At 44.3% G+C, this 25,612-nt stretch overlaps 1 protein-coding gene across 1 annotated transcript in view; it reads left to right on the top strand.

The window, feature by feature from the left end:
* The window catches only part of LOC148595794 (LIM and calponin homology domains-containing protein 1-like), a 77,158-nt gene that overhangs the window by 42,696 nt on the left and 8,850 nt on the right, over positions 1-25,612 (top strand). The window contains exon 4 of the mRNA XM_088540300.1: positions 9,045-9,151. Within this exon, the coding sequence (XP_088396426.1) occupies positions 9,045-9,151 (107 nt within the window). The remainder of the gene's footprint in view (positions 1-9,044; positions 9,152-25,612) is intronic.

The raw sequence follows: 25,612 nt of genomic DNA, 5'->3' as shown, positions 1-25,612 counted from the left end.
CTTTCTTCATTTAATACCGTTTTATGCTGCATTATGTTGGTAACATAATGCCTTCAGTAAAGTAATTTTTGTTTTTCCTGTAGGAAGCAAGAGGTTTTTATTGGATAAATTTTAATAGCCAGAAAGGACAGTATAATTCTAAGTAATAACATTTTAAAAAACAAAATTAAACAGGCTGAGATGCTATATTGCTCATGCTTTTTGTCCCTTTTTTCTCCTTTTTCCTTTTGGTATTCCAGACTGATGTTACTTAGCTGGAAACTTGTCTATGACAAATAGAATATTAAAAAAAAGGCATTGAGGAGCATTTTGTTGTGTAGCATTGTTTATTGCACTGTTTTTTAAGTTAGAGCCATAACATCTTCGGTTTCTTACAGCGTTTAAACTAGGTGAGGACTTTGACTGGTGCTACCTTAAGTTTTGTTCTGACAGGTAAAATCATGTGGGAGGGGAAGCATTTCTTTTTCTTTGATCAGTGGTCCAGCTGAAGTGCTCCAACAAGTTTCCTGGACCTGAAAGAAATGTGCACATTAGTTTGAGAAAAGACCTGTGAGCTTGCACAGCCTTTGAAATGTGCCAATCAATGTGTAAATTTCTTCTGTTAATCTGAGATTGGTCAGTACTATGAAAATGTAATCAAATATTAATGTGTATTTTCAGCATAGCTTTTCAGCTGCCATTACTTAAGACTCCTAAGCAAACATTGCTTCAAATTTAGGAGAATGAACACACAAACTGTGGCATGAAAATAATGAATTTAAAAGGAAAAGCACAGAATGTGACCTTATTTGGTCTTCGTTAACTATGAAATGTTGCAGAAATCAGCTCACTGTCCCTCATAATTTAAATGAAGGCTATTGTTAAAGCTTTTAAAAATGTTGGATCTCAAAGTACTTAGGTCCTTCCCACTGTTTCATTCCTACAGCCGAAGGACGTGAGTGCAAGCGGAGAGCAGAGCTTAAGCAACTTCTCTTGAGGTCAACCAGTGAGTCAGGGCAGAGAAAATCGTGAATCTTGGTCTCCTTCTCTCGTAGCCCATACCGCAAAACCAGAAAAGTTTGAGCTGACTTCTGGGAGCCCAGAGGGATAAATCAATAGATGACAGCCAGGAATGATATAGGGCTTGATAAGTATGTGTGCAGAACTGTAAATCAGCTCTTGGATTCTTTCTGCTGCCTTACTGAAAATAGGAATATGACTTGTATGAAAACACCTTCAGACAACTGAGGAAGAGGGCTATATGCTGGAAAGGAAGTCTGGCTATTAATAGTTATGGGTGACATTGTTATATAGTTTTTTCAATGCCTGATAGCAGGAGTATGCAATCATGGCAGAGGTTTACTAATGTTTTGTGCCCTTCTCCTTGAAAATGTATGGTGCATGTCAGCCTTAGCTATGAATTTCCTTTAATTGTCTTATTTTGTTGTTGCTGCCTAAATGCTTTGAAATGTAGGGTGTGGAGAAGGGGTAGGTTGATGCAAACTCTTTGTGACATTTTTAGTAGCTGCTTGAGATTTCTATCAGGCAGCACAAACCCCAGCTGCTGTATTAAACTGACAGTTTTTCAGTAGGTGGTGACGATGTGAAAGGTATCAAGGAGACCAACTGGGGAGAAGTTGCATGTGTGCAAACCCCAACGTGCATTCCTCACATCAGTAATGATGCTTCAGCTCCTAGCCCTGGTCGCCCCTCTCGGGGCCATTAAGTGCTGTGCATATTTGTTGATCTCAACCCAAATATCCCCCAAATACTGTTTTTGTTTCAGGTAGAGAGAACGTGTTCCAAACTGACATTTCCAAGAATTACTGAGTCAAAATGGTAATTAAGGGAATTAAAAAAAAAACTTAATGTCAATCATGCTGCTTTACAGTTGGTTTACAGTAATTTTAACGTTGAAATTTTTCTTCCCTCCTCCTCGCTTCAAATACTATGACTTTTCCATGAACTTGCCGGCACTCGGTAAGGTTCATAAGTGTGGTTGCCAAATAAACTGCAAGAAATCTCAATTTATCAGCTCAATTAGCTGTAGTTTGTGGTTCACCTAGTCACTTGTATGCTTTTTTTCCCCTTAAATAGCTGATGACTATTTCTGTGTTTGTAAAGAAACATTCCTTGCCGGCAGGAAAAAATGGCAGCCATGTAGAAAAGGTACACACCTTAAATTATGCTTGTGACACCTGTTACTTAATTTGCCCTGCTTTGGCTGAGGAAATGCACTTTTGAGGTTTCATGTGGCAGTCAATACTTCTCTGTTAAATCTCTACAAGCTGGAGACTGCCATGACTTTTCCTGGTTTATCAGATTTTTTATATGTAAAGTTTAAAATTTATAGCAGTTTCCAAAGAAAATAGTTATTAATTGCGGAAGTGATGGCTTTTTTTGCAGGATCAGTGCTGGAGGTTCATAGTTGTGCAACTCGCTTCTCCTTTTGGAACAAGACTGCTGCCACATCTCCCAAGGCCTGTGCAGACATCTCCACATCCATAGTGCCTGTACTGAATTGCCCTCCTCTGGTGATGGGTGTAGAAGAGCAATAAATGAAAAGGCAGCCTTAAGTTGACTGTGAGGATGACAGAGCCCTGGAACAGGCTGCCCAGAGAGGCTGTGGAGTCCCTTTCTCTGGAGATCTTCCCAACCCACCTGGATGCCACCCTGTGCCACGTGCTCTAGGTGTCCCTGCTGGAGCAGGAGGGTTGGACTAGGCGATCTCTAGTGGTCCCTTCCAACCTTAGCCATTCTGTGATTCCAAAATGCTGTCTAACATGGCTGCAGCATGTTCAGCAGGATGCAAGGAAGCTTGGCCCAAAGGCAGGAGTTCAGGCGGGCTGAGATGCAGGCAATCTCTAAACCCACCCGGTGATCAGGATGCACTGGGACGTTGTCTCTATGTCGTGGGATAAGCCCAGGTAGGGCCATGAGGTTAAAGGAAGTAGCTTGCAGCTCCTCTCAGAAAACAGAAGATGACTGTGTGGATCTGCTGAAGGAGCCCTTCAAAATTTTCTCTTAAGAAAATGGGGTACTGATTTATAGCCTGGAATCAGATACCAAGGATCTGAGCATACTGTTGGGGTTTTATCCATACCAAATTGTTAATCTGTGAGCAAAATGGAGGAGGAAGAAAAAAAAAAGCACTGTATACAAAACAAAAAGGGAGCTCTGCCAGAGCTTTCTGTTTCAAGAGCAAGAGTTCTTTGCTTATTTATTACTCATTAGGCTTCAGGGAGTTTCACCTCTAAGTGGATTACTGTCCCTCCTGCTCTGTGTAGTGGCTGACCTGGTGCTGGAGCGTTTCACACACTTGCTTGCAAAGGCTCTCCAGAGTGAAAAGCAATCGCTCTGTTTTCTTGGCTTGGACTGGAATGTGAATAACTGGTGGGAGAGCTAAGGCTTGTCTAAACAAGGAAATGGCCGTGGATGGTTCTTCTGTACCTGCTTTTGGAGTGTGTACTTGTTTTGCATTAAAATGTCTGCGAGGGAATTACCTTAATGCCCTTTGTGTGGTCCAAAGTGGGAGCAAGCTCTGCTTGGTGAGGAGGCAGGTCTGCCCAGGCTGCCCAAGTGCAGGGACTTTGGCCCTCCTCATTTACAGCTCACCTTACTTGGTGACAAGTGCCATCCCAGAAACTGCACCTGCAGCTGAGTTCGGTTACTCCCTGCCTCTTATCAAGGTAGTGTTCGTTTGGCATGCTGCTGCCCTTAGACACAGCTATATTATCTTAGGTGAGTTTACCCTACAGCCCAATAAAGGCAGCGGTGAGATTTCACGTCACTGAGGACAGTTGGTCCCTTGCCATGTCAAGTACTTTGAACTCCATAAACTCGGTTTCATTTAAAAAAAAAAAAAGTTTCTATTTTTCTTTGTTACGCCCATGGCAGTTTTTCTGAGGAGCTCAATGCCATGAGAGATTGCAGGTGAAGAGGTGACCTCTATGGACAGGTCTTCTGCTGGCCCAGGTGGGCCCTGCCTGGAGCTGAGAGCTGACACTGGGGAGGGCTTTGCAGCCTGTACCTTGTCCTCACAGGCTCCTGCCACCAGCTGCTGGGACAGCTCCGTCACCCAGCGAGGTCTCGGTGTCGGTGTCGGACTGCTGTCGATGTGAGAGCTGACGAAGGGGATGTGCAGGGCAAAGCAGCGGGCACCCTGGTGGTCGTTGGCCAGTATGGAGCCCTTGTGAGCTGTTACAGGTGAGATCACTTCCCGAGCAGGCCTGAGGCTGCTCTAAGCTGGATTATGCCCCCAGTTATTCTGCTCTGGGGCCCAAAAGCGCATGTGTGTGGGGGGAGATGCAGTTTAACTGCTCCACCTGCCCCTCTTCTGATTGCAGTTCACGACAGAACCCGCTAGCAGCACTTGTGTGGAAAACAGACCCCATGCTGCTGCAGAGGATCGAAACGTGGCTCTGTCAACGGCAGCGAGTCGCCCAACTCGTTAGACAAGATCCTTCCCCTTACCCCACCTTTGAGTATCAACAACACAGCGCTTCCGTGATGCTGGTGCAAGGGACAGCTCTGAATTCATCATTAAACCAATTCCAGCAGGCTTTAATGGCTGGTGTAACGCGGAGGAGCGTGTGAAAATGACTGTATGCTCTCTGAAATACCTGCTTGCCTTGGGAATATGCCTTGAGGGAGAGCTGGGGAGCTGCTGCTGCCAGTGCCTGCAGAATTACAGTACTGAGAAGCAAGGCTGTTCAGCACAAACCATTCACAAGGCGATATTTAGCATAGTGTGGAAAAGCAAGAAAAAAATCAGTCTATTCCAAAATGTCACAAGCTTTGTTGCTAGGCACTGTAGGTATTGGGTGGCCTGTGTGTTTTTTGAGTAGATAGAAAAGAGTTTCTGGCATCAAGGCCCCATCTGGGTGATGCTGTGATGCTTTGGTGAAAACCTGCATCATGGTCCTTGTGATCCTCTGCTCCCTTCCTTCAGCCCTCTGAAGAGAGCAGGGAGGAAACCAGCCGCCTTTGCGTGGTTGCTGTTCGGATTAGCCAGAATGGTACTACTGCGATAGAGGTATTAGGCAACCTGATGTGCAGGACCCTCTTCATCTAGGCAGCCTGCGAGAAACCCAAACCAAAGCAACTGGCCAGGTGTGTTACTTGGACTTGTTTTTCACCCAGGTGCCCATTGAGTGGAGGAAGATGGGCCCTGTGTCCTTGTGTCCCTGGAGCAGCCTCTCAGCGTGTCACGGAGCTTGTGTGGAGCTCAGAAACAGTAGCCTGAGATGGTCTCAGCACACAGCACCGCTGTGTCCCAAGAAAGGAAATGTGTTGGCACATTTGTTTAATATTCCCACCCCACCCTGATCTTGATAACTGAGGGATTTATTTTTTAATTAAATTGCAGGCTATATATGCAAGCTTAATTATTTGTACATAAATAATCTAAGTAAAACAGCAATTCCTTGATCTCATGGAGACCTCTTTTAATTGCCCTATACTTCATGCTCATTGATTTTTTTTTTTATTCCATAAGTGTATTTATATTTTTGTATTCTACCATTTCTGTTTTTTCCCTATTTAATGTCAGTCTTTCTTGCTGCTTTTTCATCTCCACTTTTGCCTCTTCCTTCCCTGTCCTAATGCTCACACTGTTTTCTTCCACTTTAGAAGGCTTCTTCCTTTTTCTCTTTTTTTCCCCCTTCTTCCCCTCCTGTCTTAGGTGTTGAGGACCCTGGGTGCCTTCCTGTCCCCGGTACTCTGCATGGATCCTGTGTTTAAAGGCCCCCCAAGGAGCCGGGGTTCTGCCGTGAGCAGACGCTGGGAATCCGTGTGGCTGGCGCAAAACTGTTGTGCTTGGAGAGTCTCAAGTGCTTTGCTGTATCCTCGTGCATCTGCTTGGAAGGGAGTGGGGACATAATCCCCCTCTCCATCTCCCTACCCTTCCCTCAGATCTTTAGGAGTAATAACATGCAAAAACAAACTGTGTTTGAATTCTGTGGTTAGCACTTCAGGCTTTATTTTTGTTATGACTTGAGACATGTAATTGTATGATGCTAATTCCGACTTCAGATGCTCAAGGATATGGATTGATCGAGCTCTGTTAAAAGCATCTAGTTAATTTTGTCCCGTTACTCCTGTTAGTCTCTTCAGAACCTGCTTTTTTGATGGTTACATTACATGTAAGCAGGGAAGTATTTGGTCTGTGTGAACAAGTATTCCTGTGTCCTGTTGCTCTTGGACTAGGTAGCTCTTCCCTCTCCTCGGTGTTCTTCCCCTCGTGCTCCTAGAGGGCACCAGTGCTGCCTCTCATGCTCTGCTTTATCAGCATAACCAAGCACTCCCATTTTTCCTCATTTTATAGGGTCCTTCATGGGTTTTTTGTTTGTGTTTTCCTCACCTTCTTTCTCTGTGACTCTGCTGATTTGAATCTTTCCTAAATTTAAGTGGCCTGCTGTCATATCTTTGGGTGCTCATTGGGAACACCTGGATGGCAGAGGAGCTAGCACAGAAGTGCACAGGAAACCTTTTTATTCTCAAATGTAGGTGACTTGTTGCCACTGGGAGAGAGACCTGATGTACTGTGCTTCTCCATGCTTTTAATTACTGAGCTCAATTTTTAGAGGAATCCTGGCTGCAGTGTACAATGAGATGAGGATTGCAGCATATGCTTTGCAGTGAGACAGCCGCTAGCCTTATTAAAGTACAGTTATATTCCAAGAAATAACTCGGTAAAAGGAATAGTATGATAGTTTCTATATTTGAGCACATTAATCACCAAACACTGTTCCTGTTCACATTGCTCATGATAACTCTAATCGCAAGGTTGACAGCTTGTCACTTTTTCCACTTATTTTTGTGGTACTATTTAAAATTCATTCTGAAGTTCATTATTCTGTTACAGTTGAAAATGGCTGCTATTTTGAGACTTCTGACTTTGGTGATTGATGATAATGATTTGGGATGGTCAAGAATAACTGCCCAAGGGCAGTATCATGTAAGTGCTGATTTGCCAGAACTGTAACTTTTGGTGGGGATGTGCACAGGTTTGGGTAAGTTTTATTGGGGTGCTGCTGTGAATTCCAGGCCTAAACTGAAGCTGGGGCAGCTGGAGCCCTGGGACTCTTGTCTGAAAATGTGGGGCAGGAGGGGAAGCCGGCCAAAAATCCTTCAATATTGCCAGCCTTGGGGATGCTACCCTGTGCTCTAGGTATCCCTGCTTGGAGCAGGGGGGTTGGACTAGACAATCTCTAGAGGTCCCTTCCAACGTCAACCATTCTGTGACTCTGTGACTTGCAAGGTGTGATGGAGCTGCTGCCGCTTCAGGAACTTGAGAGGACCCGTTTGAACCCTCCTTTATCTTGCCCTCTAGTGAGGGCCCTGACTAGCTGTGTTACCTCCTGCTTCGTTTCCCATATTCTCCAGCCTGTTTCTAAGCTGAAGCATTTCTGAAGGTCTTGACTCATGTCAGAGCCGGCATCCTCATGCACTGTCAGGGAAGTTATTTATCAGAACGCTTTTAGCTGACTGAAGATGCTGCAGCAATTAAATCCGAGCTAATTCTCTTGTGTGCAGTCGGGTACTGATGCCCATGTGCTGTGGCCTGTTTGGGCTGCACGTAGGGCGGAGGCAGAATCCCTCTTTCTTACTCTCCGACTCGCCTGTCTTGTTCATCTGCACAATGCGATCGCTCTCTGTACCCGGGCTGATGCGACCCACCAGTTTGTGCATTTCTCCTGTTTGTGGTGACGCGTGGGGCCCGTTGGAGCGTGCCGCTTCTGCGGGTGTTGGTGCTGCTTGTGCTCGTTACCCTGTGACCGCCCGTTCCTTCGGGTCTGCTGTGCAGGTAGCTGCATAGCAGCTTCCCCTGCGGGTTCCTGGGGCTCTCCAGGTCCCTAAGCTTGGACCATCCCTGCAGGAAGGCACAGGGCCCTCCGCCTCAGCACCTGTCACACGTGGGGCTGCTCCAGGGAAACTGCTGCTTTCCAGGGATGCCGGGGGCTCAGCCTGCAGCCTTCTGCAAATATTTCCCTCGAGTGAAAGCATGTTTACAGATTGATAAGAAATGCTAGAGTCTTAGGGACCTTCAAAACAGAAAGCTGTGTGGATATTTGTTTTTCTAGCAAGCATTACAAGCAGCATATACTACTTCGGTAGGTTTTGCTTTGCTGGATTTGTAAATGTGTTTAAAGCAGTGTTATATCACACGGCAGTGGTTCTGCACAGCTCTGCCCCAGACCCTTGACCGCAGAGGCTTTGGGCAGCCGGGCTCGCTAGCTGGGACACCGAGTACCTCCGTGTCCCTCTGCCCGTGACTTTCGCCGGAGCGGTGCATGAGAGGGCACATTCCTCTGTCGTCGGTAGCATTCCGCGTTAAGGAATTTCTTGCCCATTGTTTATGCCCTGCAAGGAGATCCGGGTGGGTTGCGTAATGCTTCCCTCTGTTACCGGGTTGACTTGGTTTCGTGATTTCGTGGAAAGCCTGGTCGCCGCTCGGCTGCGCGGCAGGTGCCGCGCACGGGTGCTGTGGGGCACCCCACCTGTACGTTTGTTACGGACCGGGGTGGGGGGCGCGCGGGGGAGGAGGAGGAAGGGGAGGAACGCGGAGCAGGGAGAGCCCCATAAGCGAGGCAGCAGCAGCAGCGCTGGGCGCAGTTTGGTTCCTCTCGCCCGCGCAGCAGCCGAGCCCGCATTCCAGGTGCCCTATCCCCGCGTCGGGCTGGGCTCGGGAAACGGAATGTTCCTCCTCCTCCTCTTCCTGCGCTGCCAAGAGCCTCGGGGCGGCGGGCGGCGGTAGCCCGCGTTATTTTGGCAGGCGGGAGGTGAGGCCGGTGGCAGAGCCGCGCTGGGAGGAGGGCGCCTGTGTGCGGAGCCCGGCCGACATCAAAGCGCCGGCGGCCGCCGCGCGCTGCCGGGTAATGGTTAACGTTGGACCCACCTGCCCGCCCGCCTGAAACACGAGCCGCGCTCGCCGCCCGCGAGAGCGCCGTTTTATTATTATTTCCATGAGCTGGACTTTGACATTTCGAGGTTCAGGCTGATCGCCTTGCAAAACCTGCTCGGTGCTTTTTAACTAAGCGGCTGCTCTCTGCCTCTCTCCGCAGGATAATATAAATGTTTTTTTGAAAGCTTGCGAGAATATCGGACTGAAGGAAGCTCAGCTTTTTCATCCAGGGGATCTTCAGGACTTGTCCAATCGAGTTACAGTCAAGTAAGTTTTGTGGTTTTGTTTTTTTCTCTCCCCTTCTCTCCCTAAGTTGGTCATAAAGCTTGTTGAAAATGTATTTCACAGTTCATCTTTTAAAAGTGTTTGCTTATGGAAAAATCTTGTCTTAGTCTGGTAAGAGCTGTTTTGAATGCTGTGGTGAAGATTTTGCACAAACTTAATTTGGAAAGTGAAATGATTAATCTGGTATTTGAACCTCACGCACAGGCAAATTAATTCTTAATGAATATTTACAGCATTTAGTAATGAAACAGAAGCTGTTCAGGCTTCTTTGAAAAGATGAATATTAGTTGTTAGTCTGTGAAAAGCATGACTGTGCTTTATGCTTTGAGGTTATCGATGTAAAATGGTCCTGTTGACACGTACGTGGGTAGCTCCGAGGCTTGGACTTGGTGGCCCTGCGGGACTCTCCTCTCACCTCTCCGTGTACTCACAGATGTTCCTCACAGAAAGTCGCATCTCCCACCAAGGGGTGTCCGAGCACAAACCAAGCACTGCATGGCACAAGGAGTAACGGTCACCTTTACAAAGGGCTGTTTTCCTCTGGAATCAAAGTGGTTCAGTTCTGGTATGCAGTTAGTGGGCTGTCAAGTATCTGGACTGTTGAGTGTCCCAATATGAGCTTGTCGCTAGTTTGAGAGATTGAGAGGGAGTTTTAAGTAGATGCTTCATGAGTAGATGCTAAGCATTGAGGGAAAAATATCTCCTTGAGGTTCTTTAAAACAATGTTAGGTTAATGGGTCCGTAGGACTTTTCTTATTCAGCTTCCAAACAAGAAAGGCTCAGTGGCTTGTGCAGTAAATCTACTGGGTTAAATGTTAAGAAATAATTCCTGTCCTAAATTACCAGCTTGCTTAAAAAAAAAAAAAAAGGCACAGGCAGTAATCCTTCTGTAAATACATGAAAAAAACATTGTGAAATGGCATGTAACTAGCTCATTAATTAGAAAGAAAGCTCCTGTAGGTGGATTGGATGGTAGTGTGCTGACATATCCTCTGCTTGGTTTCAGACCAGAAGTTAATACCTATTGAGCTGTAACACTTCAGATGGCAACACTTTTTCCAATGTTTGACTCATACCTGAAACATAATTTCTTGCAAATGTGGTGTTTAGGATTTGGCACCCTTTCAGAAGGCTGCTGTTCCTTATGCTGCTTTGTCCAGAATGCTGCAAGCCAGAGCAGTGGTAACCCTATCATGCTTTAGTTATTCACAAAAGCTGTATTAAAGCCCTTTTTACTAGGGATTTGCTCGGAAGATATAGCAGAGAATGGTTGGAGACTGTCAGGAGCTGGGGATCAACAGGTTAAATAATGGCAAAACGAAACCCAGGGAGGTCGGGTAGGTAGAGTTAGCAAACTGTTGTGCAAGGTGTTGGCCAGCTTGTCCCCACGCAGAGCCAGGGAGGGCAGCTCTGAAATGAACCTGGTGCATCTCTGACTGGATTTCTTCTTTTGTGGAGCCTTGCAGCTCCACAAGTCCCCTTCTTGGCTCCAGGAGCCAAGAAAAAGACTGGAATTTGGATTTGTTGGAAGGCGGTTGGAGTATTATGTTATATCCACTGGGCAATAGATTAAATGGATTAATCTGTGTCCTCCCCAGCACCCCTACCATCACCAAAAAAAAAGTTAACTCTTGATCACTTCTCAGTGTACGGACTCTCTGGGCTAGAGTGGAGAGAGCTGCCAGTGCTGTAGCTGTGCTCTTGTTTCAGTATAAGTTAATTTTTCCACATGTTATGTATCATATAACAGTTCTCCAGCATGTTTAAATGCTTGCAGAGTAATTTGAAATGTCTGAATCTGACCACAGGGTAAAGCAGTAGCATGTTGTGACATGTTCAGGAGTTGGGGAAGGGACAGAGGAGGGGATGTCCATTCCTTCATCTTCTGGACCAAAAGGTGTGCCAAGAGAGCCTCCTCTGAACAGGGATTGTGTGTCAGGAGTGTGGAGTGGCTCAGAGCCTCTCAGAGCAAGCGGAGGGTCAAGAAAGAAATGCAGTCTAGCTAGAAACTTTAACTTGTTTCTGGTAGGTTTTTTATTTTTTTCTTCAAAGTTCATAGGATGCTAGGCTAGGATCAGAGCACCAGTTTCTTGTCTTGCTTATGTATTACCCTATGATAAGCTTGGTGTCAGCACTAAGGGTAAATTTCTAGCTGTGAAGAGGGAAAAATCTTTATACCTTCATTTCTACAAAGATAACTCTTTAAAAAATAAAATATTTTGGGGGTCTTGGATTTCTGGCATTGGTAAGCCACTGTGTTTTGCGTCTACCACCTGAGGCCAGTTTGCCCCCACGCTCAGTGAGCTGCAATAGCTCTGCCCCTGCGCTCAGCTTGTCCAGAGCTGTTGAACCCCTGGCGCCTCCGGCCCTCTGAAACACCCTGCAGCGAGAAGGGACCTTCTTGTGCAGTGCAGAAGTGTGGTGGTTCCTCTCTGTGTCACTGCAGCCCTTCTGGGCTACCTTGTGTATGCCCGTTGCTCTGCCATCACTGATGGGGCCTTATCTCTGTCACCAGCAGCCTCTGGCGATGGTGCCTGGCCTGTAAGGCTTTCTAAAGAATGTTTTATTTATTTTTAAGAGCTTTTACTCACAAGTAATGCAACGTGGTCATGGTAGCAGAGCTAAGGATAAGACCCTCTGCTATCCAAATCTTACAAGAAGCTTTACCAAGAAATAACAGCTATCATTTTATCTTCCTTTTTGATAATGAGGTTGCAACTTTTTATTTTGTGTTTTATTACAAATGAGATTATGTGCAGCTATAATGCAAAATCCCTTTCTCTAATTACTACTTACATCTGGCCAGGAAAGGTAGGAGACCTCTTAAATTTCCAGTGTGTTGGTCTGTCTCTGTTAAAAGGGATTACATGATTATCCTTTGCCAAAGAAAAAGCTCCTTTAAAAGGTTGTTGTTTAGGAGTGTTTTTGAGGAGGGTGGGTTGGAAGTGCTTTTTGCTGTTCGGAGGACTGCAAACCTTAGGCTTTGCCACATCGCCCATGAGGTTGGTAGTCGTGTGGAGTGGAAAAAGATCCTGGCATGGATGAATTGCCTTCTGCCAGCAGAAGTGAGTGTGTAGATTAATGTCTGAAACTTATAGGTCAGTCCTTCTGCAAATCTGCAGATGCTACTGCTCCCTGATCTGGTGTTTCCTGTGTCCTAATAAAAAGTGTGCATGTGGAATTACTCCTCATGGACCAGGTCTGGCAGTTAGGAGCCTATTTCCTTGTTTTGCAGCTAGTTGTTTCTATGAATCCTTGTGTCCATCTCTAGTCCTTTCAGTAGATGTGATTTAGTCCCTTTTCTTCAGGGTTTTTATTATTTTTAATCAGAGGGGATATTTCAAAATCCATCAAATCCTCTTTTTTATGGTAATTGCAGGTTGTCGTAACACTTCATGTAATTCTTTTCTAGCTATATCTAAGTAAGGCTGTAACATGAATTGAATGGCTTTGATTTGTCAGTGCAGTTGCTATTTAAAAATGCAGGGCACTTCCTTACCCTGCTCCTTGGAAGCGACGCACACAGCCTTTCCCAACTGTGGAAGGGCTTCCTAGGGAAATAGTGCAAGAGAGAGTTTGTACAGACACATACCAAGCTTTAGGTCTGATTGAATTCATTATCCCCATTAGCAGGTTTAAAGGAGGCTAATTGAGTGATGGGGCTGGTGGAATAACAGGAGTTGTCTTTTAAGCACACTAATTCTTCCATCGGGATAAATCCTGCTGTTCTAGGATGATATATTCACTTCAAGAACTTCATTATGTACTAATACAGCCTAACAAGACAGGAAAGCATTAAAAAGGCACTCAGCCAACAACTTGTGAAAGAGTTTGCTGTGTTAATTGTAAATGGGCAACATTTTAAAACACTGTCACCTGCCTCTGAACCCAGATGTTAACTTTATTTTATTGTTTTCATTCTTCAGTGAAATATGAAATCGAAGTATTTAACTTCTGTAAAAAATATTACTATAAGGTTTCACTTAGTGTAGGTCTTGACTGAAATTCAAAAACTCATCTCCTAAGCTGGAAGGTCTCTTTCTACCTTTTGGCACTTAATATTTGGATAAGGCCTTCAGCTTTTTGGTACTCCTTCCTTTTTGGCTTGCTTGTTATTAATCCTGCACACTAAGCGAAGTTGAGTATAAAGCAATCAGAAAGGGCTGCCTGAAAAGTCTTGGTGAAGGGGGATTAAGTGCACAAGTGGCCTGGAGTAACAGAGCTCTGATTCGGTTCTTGGCACTTCTAACTTTTGGAGAGCTTTTTCTATTCATTTAATGTTCCTTAAGCACAATTATTTTGTTTGAAATTGGTTTTGCTTTAGGAAATTGTACAAATTTGGATGTAGCATAAAGCTCAGAGCTTTAAAATTAGAGCTACCCAGACACAGGTAACACCATAACCTGTCATTGATCCTTGTGCTTGTGCGTTTCGGCAGCTTAATTTGAGACCTACTCTTCACTTCAGAAGTAGTATTTTCTGAATTTAAAATGCCATGAAAAAGTTGTTCAAAGTTCAATAAGTAAAAGTAAAGCCCAAGATCAAATAGCTCCAAAGTGATGTGGCTGTAACGCTTGCTCTGCTAGCCTTCATCCATTCAGAGCAGGGCATGTTTTGTGGGATTTTCTTATGATGAAACTTGGAAAAAGTATGATTGATACCAACATAAAGTAGTTTTAACATGTGCAGAATCACTGCCACCCACACTGCAACTGTTGTCGCTTCCTGAGCAGCCCTCTTCATATAGCAAAGGATAACAGGAAGCTTTATAATGTTCTTGAGTTTAGCCAAACACAAAACCTCCTTTAATACCTACTATCTTTATGCCCTGAATAAGGTTACAGCCATGCCAATTGCCTCACTTGTCTGTTTGGGCTATGGCTGCTCCATATGCAACTATAACTGAGCGCCTAAAATACCAGTGCAGGAGGAGGAGGAGAAGAGGTGGGTTGAAGGCAGATGTAGCATCTTCCACTTCTGTGTCCAAGCCATTATCAACTACTTGTTCTGTTACTCATGTGGTAGCAGAATAACTGCTCACTACCTAGCAGACTTTTATCTTCTAAGAAAAGAACTTATATAAAAAGTTGATGTTTCTCATGATTTTAATGTTCTTCCTGCCTGGTCCGTGGGGAATACGCCGGCTTTCCTGATTCTGCTTGTGTTTCCTGCTCGTGATGCAGGATTTGTTTAACAGAAGTGTAGTGATGTGGAGGGACGGAGGGTCTCCAACTCTCTGAATGCCCATGATTCAGTCAGGAACATGGGACAGCCAGGTAATAGGAGAAAGGATGTGGAGGTGGTATGGGAGCAATATATTTAGAAAGGAGAGCTTCCAAAATCGAGGCTCTCCTTTCTAAATATGTTCTACATCTCAATACCTGGGTAGTATTTTAGGTATGCTGTGCTGATAACATTCCCCTCTCTTGGGTAGTTTGAGGTATAATGATGAGAAACCCTTTTGAGAGTCGTATCCCTGTTTGTGCTTCAGCTTTGATGAGGGAGGTAGTCAAATATCCTGTGTGTGTGTTTTCTTTTAAAAAAAAAAAAAAAAAAAAGTTTACCGGTGAATTTGTGGACAAGTTGCTCAGAGTTAATGTTTGTTATTGATAATACTGAGATCATACTTCAGACTTCTTGCATATCCAAGGTACTTGCAACTGTATCACCTTGAATTCCTTTTTGCTGACGAGTTTCAGTGTTATAATGCGATTGCATCATGGAACTGAGTCTGGTTTTGCTCTAGTGCTGCTTCCACCCCTCTAAGAAACACACAAATATGAGATGAGGAAATAAAACTTTAATTTGGTTAAAGTGTGCACACTGAATCACCCTTCCCTGCCTTTCTATTCTGTGCAGAATAGAATATTGTGAGCTAGGTAGAGACATATGGCAGCAGTTAGCCCTGTGTTTATACCTGTGTAAGCCCTATGGATTACACCTGTGCTGCTGAAAAGCCAGGTACCCCAAGGGGCTGGGCATGGGGTTTTAAGAAATTACATTAAAGAAACTATTTTTGTATTTCAGTTGAGATGAAAGGATTAAGGAACAGGATTTAATGGCACTTGAAAACTGAAATGAGGATAAACATATGCCTGAGAACTTTGTAACCAAAAATTAATTAGAATAATGAATGCTGCTTTTTTTTTTCCTGGCATCCAAGAAAATACCATTCTTATCATACGGTTGTAATAGGGTTTTATTGTGGTAACAAGTTTCCTAGTGACACTTCACTGAAGTGGAAAGGGGAAGAACCTGCATTTCAGAATCACTCTAGAAATGTTCTTCTGGCCCTAAGTGGGGATTATATTGATATATGTCCAATAATATGGAGGGAGGATGCAAAGCCATTTACTAGTAAAAGCTTTTTAAATGCTTTTCACTTTTCCTGTGTGTTAGGAAGAGGAGTGTCTGAGCTACTAGGATTCGCATGGGGAATCCATCTGAATCTTTAGGTGTCTGTATTGATTTGCCAGCATGCCTGTGAGTCCCCTGAAGTCCTGGAATAAAATGCAGTTTGTAAAACAGTGCAGTAGAGGGAATATTACTACTGAATTACTGAAGTCATTAGTTTTTCAGTAGACAGAATAACTTAAGAGGAGATCCTGTTTTACATGTTGGGGGAATCTGAGGTTTTTTTTGAAGCTTCCTGTGGATACAGGAGACAGTCAATTCATCCTATTCAGCAAACAGAAAAAGTGAAGATGAACAATATGTTGGCAAGTCTAGATTCTGCCTGCCAGAAAAGCTTGATTGTGGCCATATTTTATTACTAAGCTGTGATTAGTACTGCAATTCAAAGATGACAACTCTATTTGTTATCACTGTTTCTTAGTTGGATCGCTCAAATAGTATCTTTGAAGTGACTTGAACAGGTTTTCTTCTACCAGTACAGAAGAAAACTGTTAATGCAATTTTTATCATGTCACTGAAAACTGTTAAATCGCAGAATAGCTGAGGTTGGAAGGGACCTCTAGAGACCATCTGGTCCAACCCCCCTGCTCCAGCAGGGACACCTAGAGCACGTGGCACAGGGTGGCATCCAGGTGGGTTTGGAAGATCTCCAGAGAAGGAGACTCCACAGCCTCTCTGGGCAGCCTGTTCCAGGGTCTGTCACCCTCACAGGAAAGTAGTTCTTCCTCACATGGAGGTGGAACTTTCTGTGTTTCAACCTGTACTCATTAAATAAGTTCTTGGAGAACTCGCCTAAGATACTGGCCATAATCCCTGTGAAGTGTTAGAGTCACTGCAATCCCCATGAGGAGAGGTTAACCGAGGTGGGGAGGGAGCTCGGGAGCTCCCTGCTGCAGCCCCCTGCTCAAGGCAGGGTCACGGCCGAGCTCGGACCAGGTCCCTCAGCCCCGAGGGCCTCCCCGGGGCCACCAGCACCCATGTTGGTCCCTGGGCCGTATCGGCCGCTGCCTCCGCGTGTTCCCGGGAGCGAGCGCCGTGTCGGCACCGGAGCCGCGAGGGAGAACGGGCCGGGCGCTGGGGCCACTTACTCACCGCGAGTTGACTAACGCGGGTGATATTTCCTCTTTCCCTTCCCTTCTAGAAAAACCGTCCTGCGAATGTAAACACGTCCACACCTTTGAACCCAGTATGTAAAGGTACACATCAACTGACGTGGGTGCCAGCGATACGTGATAAAATAGTTCCCTGGGGTGGGGATGGGGAAGGGAAGTTCAAAATACTTGTGCTTTTGCAAAGGGTAGTAAATTATGGGTATTTACCATGAATAAGTGCTCAAATATGCTTGTCAGAAAGAATGTATCACTGCGTCAGATTTAGCTCTGTCACCTGGTATTGGTGGTGAGACTTTGTATAGAATACTCTCGACCTTTATTTCCTGGATTATTTCCTGGGAAGGCTGATGTATTGGAAAACCCTAGCTGAAATGCCCATGTTAATGGAAGGTATGGTATGCCTTTGTGGTTGGCTTTAAGGTGTGATTTTTTTTTTTTTTAAATCACAGATCTATGCAGTTAGGGAATTACTCTACAATTCCACAAACTAATCTTAATCTACCCTCGCTTAATGGTATTCACTAGTCCAGTAAGCATCTTAATGGTTCTGTGGGCTAATTTTCTAAAGTGGTACTATATATGTACTTATATTGTGTGTGTTTATATGTGTACATACACACACCATATACATATGGGAAACATGATATATATACGTGGGAAAATTCGAACCTTGCATATCAGGTAATGAGTTCTGGAATGACTACTGCTGTTTGGGGCTGAGATCTTGGGAGCAGAAGCTTTGTGGAGAGTTTGGTGAGAGCACTACCCCAGTGTTCAGTGCCAGTCGTTCCCTCCATCCTCACCCATCTTTCCACCCTCTCCAATAAAAGGCTTTTGAAAGTGTTCTGCTGCGCTGTATCTGGTGTTGTACATGTCAGGGTCCAAAGATTCATGTGGCCCTTTTCCCTTTCTTCCTTTTCTCATGTCACCCTGTAATAAACCACAGAAAACAAGTACTGTGGAGGTAGAAAATCCTCATCCTCCCAGCCCTTCTCTGACCTAGAGGATCGAGTTGCTTCTCCAGGTTTGGTCAAGCAACTTAAGAGTCTAGAGCCTGAAAGAGGGTGGATGAACAGAGCCTGGGAGAGATGGTGGTGGACAGACTAATGAGCTTAATATTACTTGTGTCCTATAAGAAATGAAGGAAGCAAAGGAAAGGGCTCTCTTGTCAGATAATTTGGATGATTAAAGCTTGCTTCAGCTCAGGGGTGAGTGGAGAAGGTCACAGCAGGGAAGTCTCATAGGAGTTACTATGAGACAGAGAAAACCCCATCCAGCTCAGGAGGCCCCCAAGCAAATAAGCTGGTATATCGTATACTTTCAGCATCTTGACCTGTTTTTTCCTTCAAAATAATTGACTAATTCAAAAGCTTTTGTTACCGACTTTGGCGTGGGTAATACCGGCTGGAAGACACTGCAGGATCGCGCATCAGATGGCTGCGCAGAAGGCGCTCCCACCCAGGTTGTGTAAGCACGGAGTGTGATGCATCACTAATGATACATTCCTCTGCTGTGCACTTCCTAGAAAAACATTCACTTTTCACTGTGTGGAACACTTCATTTTGTGGAATCTGAGCTCATCTTTTGTGCTGCATGTTGTTTGCTGCTGAGAAGTCTTACGGAGGTCGCTAGGTGCTAGTGATTCACTAGTATAATTTGCCATTTCATTGCAATGTTTTCATTCTGTCATTGGGAGGAGAAAAATAGATTTGATAGATTTTTCTTTTCATAAACAACACTTTGTTTTACTGAGGCATTTTCTTCTTTGAGCTGGGACTAAGTTTTTTAGTCTAACTCATTTTTCTAGTACCGGTAGAATAATTTGAGTGCACTCAACAAGTTTGCTTCTTTTTAACCATTACATAATCTAAGGAGGCTTCCAGTTATTCCTGTTGGTATAGTCAGTTTGAGGTGGTGGTTGTCACCCAAATTGAGTGACTTTATTTCTTCATTACTTTATATGTTTTTTCTTTATGTAGTGCTCTGCTTAGTTCATCTGGCAGGATTTTAAAGCTATCGGTGCATGGGATGATAGCACCAGGAGGGAGCTCCCGAGCTGTGTTGGCTGGGTACCCAGAAGGACCAGCTCAGCCCGCAGTCTGGCTCTTCAGCAGCACTTTGGGGCAGCGGGTGCTGTTTGGTGCTGCCCCAAATGACGTGGGGTCAGTGCCCCGTATTTGCAGTGCCAGGTGGGTGCTAGAGCTGCATGGCTAATTTGGTGCCTCTAATGGATGGCAGGAACTTCCTCAGGGGAAATAAAAAAAAGATGGAATAAAGTCTTGATGTGTGTCTCATTCCTCAGAAAATGCACAAGGAGGCATTGCAGTGAAGTAAGCGAGAAGCACAGGATCAAGGCTAGGGAAGGCAAAATCAAAGAGAATCTAAAGCCAAACAGGTTTCAGAATCTTTCCTCAAACTAGAGGTTGCTTTGAGCTTAAATCTTCACTGAACTCAAAGTTGAACTGAAATAGGGCTGGGAAGAAAGGAAACTTTAATTGATTAAAAAAAGCAGACTTAGATCATATTGTTTCACTTTCTATGTTTCCTTTAAAGCTTTTACTATGTGCTTTTTCCCAAAGGGTGATGATAGCCTGTTTCTTTTGCGATGAAAAATACAAGGGCTTAAAATCAGTGTAAATAGAAATATAAACTGAACAAACGATAGACGAGAAGGAAGTTAAAGGCTCGGTTCTCAAGCAGCTCAAGTGTGAGCACCTTTCCTTCCCCACCAGAGCCTGGGTATTTCCACGTCATGGTGCTGGGCATGGCCATCCATCTTCAGCTCCACCTCAGGAGCTGTGCTGCTCTTCAGAGCTTCCTTGACGGTAGCAGAGCAAGAGCAGAAGTGACTTACAGCAACACTTCCTTCAAAGCTAATGTAGGAGGATTGATCCCTTTATTTGTAATAGCCTTTAAAAACTGTGGCAGAGAAGTGGATTTCAGCTGGTTGCTGATACCAAGAGGTGTTGCAGACTGTCAGCATCACTGGAATACTTTTTGCCACCTCCTGGTGAGGTATTTCATAGTGCAGAACAGCTTGAGCTTGCCACACCTGCAGGTGTTTTTCCAGGTCTGTTGAGGAATCTGGGCTAAAGAAGTCTACTGGTTTAATTCCAGTCTGGGGAGGTTGGCAAGCAGGGAGAGCTCCTAAGACACACATACACACGCACCCCAAGAGTTTTCTTGTCCCCTGCTGCCCAGGAATGTGTCTGTGGTTTCCATGCTGTGAAAATGGCGTATTGCTGTCTGCTGTCTCAAGGGAGAGAGAAAAGCTGGTGTTTCTCCTGTGGCCACAGCCTTTCTGGTGGCAGTGCACCCATTCACGCAAGGGGTAGGTGCTTCTGTAAGGAGCTTTTGTGTGCCGTGTTTTTGTCAGGAAAGCAACTATGTTGAATCTGTGAGAAAGTGTTTGGTCAGACTTAATTGCATGTAGGTTTTGGCATGCAGCACTTAATGGAACATGTTCCTGCTACTTGTGCTTGTGTAGTCATAGGAGAAGCTGAGTTTCCTATAAACTGAAGTAAGGGGCAGTGAGAAAGTTGGAAGAAAGCTACTACAGGAGGGTTTTTCTTATTTTTCTTTTTTCCTGACTTCACACCAAAGAATTCTCCAGCCAATTATTTTGGGTTCCTTTAGCTCCTGATCCCCAGAGCCACTTGTCAATGCTTTGTTTAATTATAAAGGCTCACTTCCTTTCAAAGCAGATGTATGAAAGTGAATATTTGTCAGGAAGGTCTTCTCATGTCCATGTTCCTCTGAATGAAGAGGCAGGGTGGTCTGAGCACTCTGTTCCTCTCAGCTTTCAGTGTTTCAGTTCCTGTGCCAATGCTGTCCTGGTTGGAAATAGCCTTCCGGTAACTCCCTGGTTCGCTTGGAATACCTGGTGCTATTTTTATTCTCCATTGCTGAGAGTTTTGTGCTAGGCAACTTGCAAAACAAACAGCACCATGGGCTCGGCCTCCAAGAGCGTGTGGTTTGATGTGCGAGGAAGAGGCTTGCTGCGAGAAGCTGGTCTTTGATGGCAATGTAATAAAAGAATCATAGAATCCTTAAGGTTGGAAGAGACCTCCAGGGATCACCTAGTCCAACCCCCCTGCATACGCAGGGACACCTAGAGCACGTGGCACAGGGTGGCATCCAAGCGGGTTTGGAAGATCTCCAGAGAAGGAGACTCCACAACCTCTCTGGGCAGCCTGTTGCAGGGCTCTGTCACCCTCACTGTCAGGAAGCTTTTCCTTAAGTTCCTGTGGAACTTCTGGTGCTTCAGTTTGTGGCTGTTTCCTCTTGTCCTGTTGCAGGCCACTACTGAGAAGAGGCCAGCCCCATCCCCCTCGCTCCCTCCAGATACCGACACTGATTAGATCCCCTCTCAGCCTTCTCCTCAGGCCGAACAGGCCCAGCTCTCTGTCTCTCCTCATAGGGCAGATGTTCAGGCCCCTGATCATCCTCATAGTGTTAAAGGTTTGTGCTTTATCTTCTAGAAGTGTGTAATGCCCTAGTCCTTTCATACAGAAGGTTGTTAGTGGGTAATTGTTAGAAAAAACACCTTGTTTTCTTTGGTTGTAGAGACCCTACCAGGAAGTTGTTCATAGCCAGGACTTGAAAGCGCCTGGTTTTCGAAACTGCTTGGTCTTTGGAGGGCTGGTCAACACAAGAAACAGGGGCACGAACGAGGGCATAAGGCAAGCTGAGTAAAGATGGCTTCAGAAGGCATGGGACAGGAAAAAGAAGTCAATTCACTGTGAAGTAAAACAAATTGCAGCTTGTACTAATCTCTAACAAAGAGCTCTTAGTAATTACACTGATAGTTACTTAGGAGGGCGAATGCTACATTACTGTAGTCATCGCACAATTAATGTTTAGCTGTTCGTATGGAGCTGTTCTTGGTTTAGCTGCTGCTCCAAAGTTGTCTTGCCCCTGGTGATTGACACGAGCAAGTGCTCCACTTAGGCAAACGCTTTGGCATGACGTGCAAAATCTTCTGTGCAAACCCAAACCAGCAAGATGAAAAAGCCCTTTAAAGCAAGCATGATTTCAAAATAGTTTTCATCGCTAAATGTGGCTCTGAAATGAGGAGCATTTCCATGAACGTGTTTTGGGGTTGGTTGCGGTGAGGGTGTTGGTTCCAGCACGCGGGAGGAGTGCATTTAGATTTTGGTGCTTGCAACTTAGTTGTATTTTCAATTAATGCATTTGCAAAGGTGTGTTTACTTCACATGCAGGCTGCTGATCTCCATGCTCTTAACGGCCTTCATCAATGCTCGGTTTCCAATGTCATTGCTTAAAATAGAAGGAATTCGAGTGCTGTTGGCATGAGCTTCTTTTATCTCTTTTCAAAGGATGATATCTCAGCACCTTTAATTTATTGTTCTTTGCCCCTGTGTAATACAGCCTGTCTTTTGGTAATGATAGCGAAAATAGCTCCATTATAGAGCTATATTACTTGTGTACTCTTCCTGCATATGTGCATTTTTTCTCCTTAAAGATTTGAGTTTGCATTACTCATATTAATAAGATCAAAATAATTGTGTACTTGACGTTCTATTTAAAGTTCATGCAATACTTCTGCATTTCCTTGTGCAGTGAAAGCTCCTACCAGTTCCCTCCAACCTGAAAAATTTGGGGGGATGTATTTTTACAGGGGATGCTCTATGTGCTGTTTTCCAAGATGTTTCATTGCAGTGTGGTGGAGGACTTTAGCACTCACTTTGGTTCTTTTTTGACTGTGAACAAATGCGTGACTACACAGTGGCTCCAAATTGGTGCCTTGCCCTAAATCAGCATCAAACAGATGGTAGATCTGTTGCTTCATGAGCTGTTTTTGATGGAACTGGTTTATATTTTTGTAGATGAGGCTTACATAACTTGTACTGCAATATGAGATATTTTAAAGTGTGTTTAAACTAGAAGTTTGTATGCTGTATAATTCTGCCATAAGCCATGTCTTTGACAATGGCTGTTGCATAACTTCTTGTCTTTGCTTGCTGAAAAACAACTAGAAATACTGATTTTTATTAAACTTATTTTTAAAACATATACTAGCAAAACTTCTATCTGCTTCCCTGACAGGCAGAGAAGGTAAAGCAACAGGTTAGAAGTAGACCAGATACTTTGCTGTGGGCAATTGCTCTTCGCATATTTATTGCCATGCATCAAGAAAGGAAAAATGTATTGCAAAGCACTTGGTGTCCATCTTCATTGCCAGCTGGCAATGTGTGGGTGGTGTGGCCAGCAGTTTGCCGCTTGGCAACCCAGAGCAGCGCCGCCCCGTTGGGTTTTCTCCCACATCTCTATCTCTGGGTCAGAGGAGGAAGGTGTCTCCATGCTGTTCCCTCCTCCTGTGCTCTGTGATTGTTGTGTCCCTGTCAAGAACCACCCGAGTTTCCCCACTCTTCATTAACCATCCACAGAGATTTTCTTGTAGCTCCATTAGCCTGGGTGTGAAATGGGAGATGGAGAGTTTAATCTGTCTCACTTGTTGCAATGTTCTTCCTGAGTGGTGGCTTCCTCTGTGGCTTTCCTGAGATTTTATTTATTTTGTGGCCTAGCAGCTCAAGGATTAAATGTAATTGGAGGAAGAATATCCAGTTAGTTTTATCAAGCTGCTTCTGTGTTTCAGAGCCTTTATGGATTAGAGGTCTTACCTGGGGGTGATAAGAGCTTTCACTGAATTGTGAAGCGGTGGCCCTAGTGCCAGCAGTGTCACCAGGGAGATTTCCAGGTCACACAGAGGAAAAAATGGGCGCCTCCAGAGGAGGCGGGTCTGAATTGAGCAGCCACTCGTGCAACCTGTAACTGTCACCTTAGGAAGCTGAGGCTTCCTGTTAGCTCCCTGGTGGGGCGGCACACTCGGCAGTTTAATCATTACCCTGATTTACTCTTTGTCGTGGTTAAATGCAATAGTGATTGCAATTCACAGCTTCTTCAAGGGACCTTTAATCTCCCAGAACCCAGTGCTTCCCAGAGGGGAGTCTCAATGTAGATGCAGAGTTAACCTTGCTGTGGTCAAACAACTGTCAGGTCTTCCTGTGGGAATTACAATGACCGATGGAGGAAGGATTCTTGAATTTCTAGCTGCCTCTGGACCCTGAGGAGCGTTACTTCTGTCAGCCAGCCTCTCCATTTTGATGGATTTCTGGGAAGAATGGCTTACAAGCACCATGTGTATTTTAAGGAGCCTACTTGGCCAGTGCTTAATTGAGCTAAACAGTAGGTGAAATTCTGCAGATGGCTAACTGCACTTTCCAAGAGTTAGTGCATATAGTATCTCCTTTCTCTGGAGGAGAGGAAAGATTCCTAATTTAGCATTGACTCATACACTCATTAAGATGTTGGGAATACTGCCATGGCTTCAGTTGGAGCAGAATCGGATCCTTTTGTTCCACTCCCTCCCTGCCACCAGATTTAGCTGTAAAGGCCTGTTGGAGCGTTTTGGTGGTGTCTTAATTGGTACATTAAGCTTTTTTCCTCAGTCATCAGTTTTGTGGTACAAATTACCTAGTTCACGAGTGCCGGTGAGAGGGAGGGTGTGAGATCATCTATATTTCTCTAGCTGGGGTTACTTTCCTGTATCATTAATTTTGTTCGAGTTCTTATTCTCAGTCTCCTCTGACTTTACAAGCAAAACTCCCAAGTGACTAATAGTGCATTAGGTTTCAGAAGTCTGGGATACTCGGAGTTTTGCTTGATGTAAATTCTCTAGCTTCAGAGGTGTATGGCCAGGCTAGCATGATTTTTTATTTTTTTCATTTTTTTCCCCTTCCCTGTTTTTTTCTCCCACACAGACTTTCTAATGTTTCTGGCAAAGTAACTAGTTGGACTTTTACCCATTCTCTCACTTTGCAATAAAGTAGCATTCATTTTTCCAACATTGAGTACTTGTCCAGAATACCTGGCCCAAAAAACGTAATGTTTTGAACAAATGTTTAAGAACACCCTGTATCTGACTTGCCACCTTAAGATAGTGTTAAAGTACTTAAGATCCTCACTGAGGTGGGTGGGTTTTTTGTATGTTTGCCCCCAAGAAAGCTAATGTGCCAGTGAAAATGGTCATTAGAAATTGAATTTAGTTATTCTAAGTATTGCAAAATAACTCTGAGGCCATAAGAACTAGATGAAGAATAACTGCATATTTAAGAAGCTCCATGAAAATGTTGTAAAAACAGAGGCGTTTGAAAGTGGGACTGGCAGCAGGCCTAACTTGCATTTTATCCCTTCCTCGGCACAAGAGGACATGCTTTTACTGACAGTGGTTTATTATGTAAAATTCAAGTTTGCATTTTGTTTCGTTCTAAATTATGTTGCTGTTTCACATCATGTTTTCTAGTAGAGTTGACTGAAGGAAATGCTGTTTTCTCTCCCTGCCCCAATAAGAGTTTTGATCTGTGTTGAGTGAATGTTCTCTCGTGGCTCAGTCTGTTTTACCAAATGAAGGCAAGTTAAGGCCACCTAGGAAATAGTTTGGCTGTATTTTTGTGATGTATGTGCTCATTTCTCTTGGCATATACACCTCAAACCACTTTACCAGGGAAAGGTTGGGTTCAGTGTCAGTTTTGGTTTCATGCTTTTGTACTCAGTGTCATGGTTGCTAGAGTAACTCAAAAAAACAAAAGGAAATAAGGTAAATTTTCATAAAGGAAGTGTTTTAACTTCACTGCTTCTTATCTGCTTGCGAAATATTTTTCCTAGGAAATATTCCGGTAAAAAAATACTGTAGCCCTTTAAAGCTTTCATACCATTTGTAGAGGCTAAACAAAACGATGCAGTCATGCAGTAGTGATATATCTCTATTTGAGGACAAGTTCCAGCATAGCTTTAATCCGTTTCCACGGAATAAATTGCATTTACTTTGTACCTCCATCTTGTCATCTTCAGTCCATCTTTATAAATAAATCTAAATTTTTTCCAAAATCTTTAT

The sequence above is a fragment of the Tinamus guttatus genome, unplaced genomic scaffold, assembly GCF_059628265.1.
Source record: "Tinamus guttatus ecotype Peru unplaced genomic scaffold, ASM5962826v1 Tinamus_guttatus_pri_ptg000058l, whole genome shotgun sequence".
Taxonomy (NCBI): Eukaryota; Metazoa; Chordata; class Aves; order Tinamiformes; family Tinamidae; genus Tinamus; species Tinamus guttatus.
This window is presented reverse-complemented; position numbering and strand designations above follow the sequence as displayed.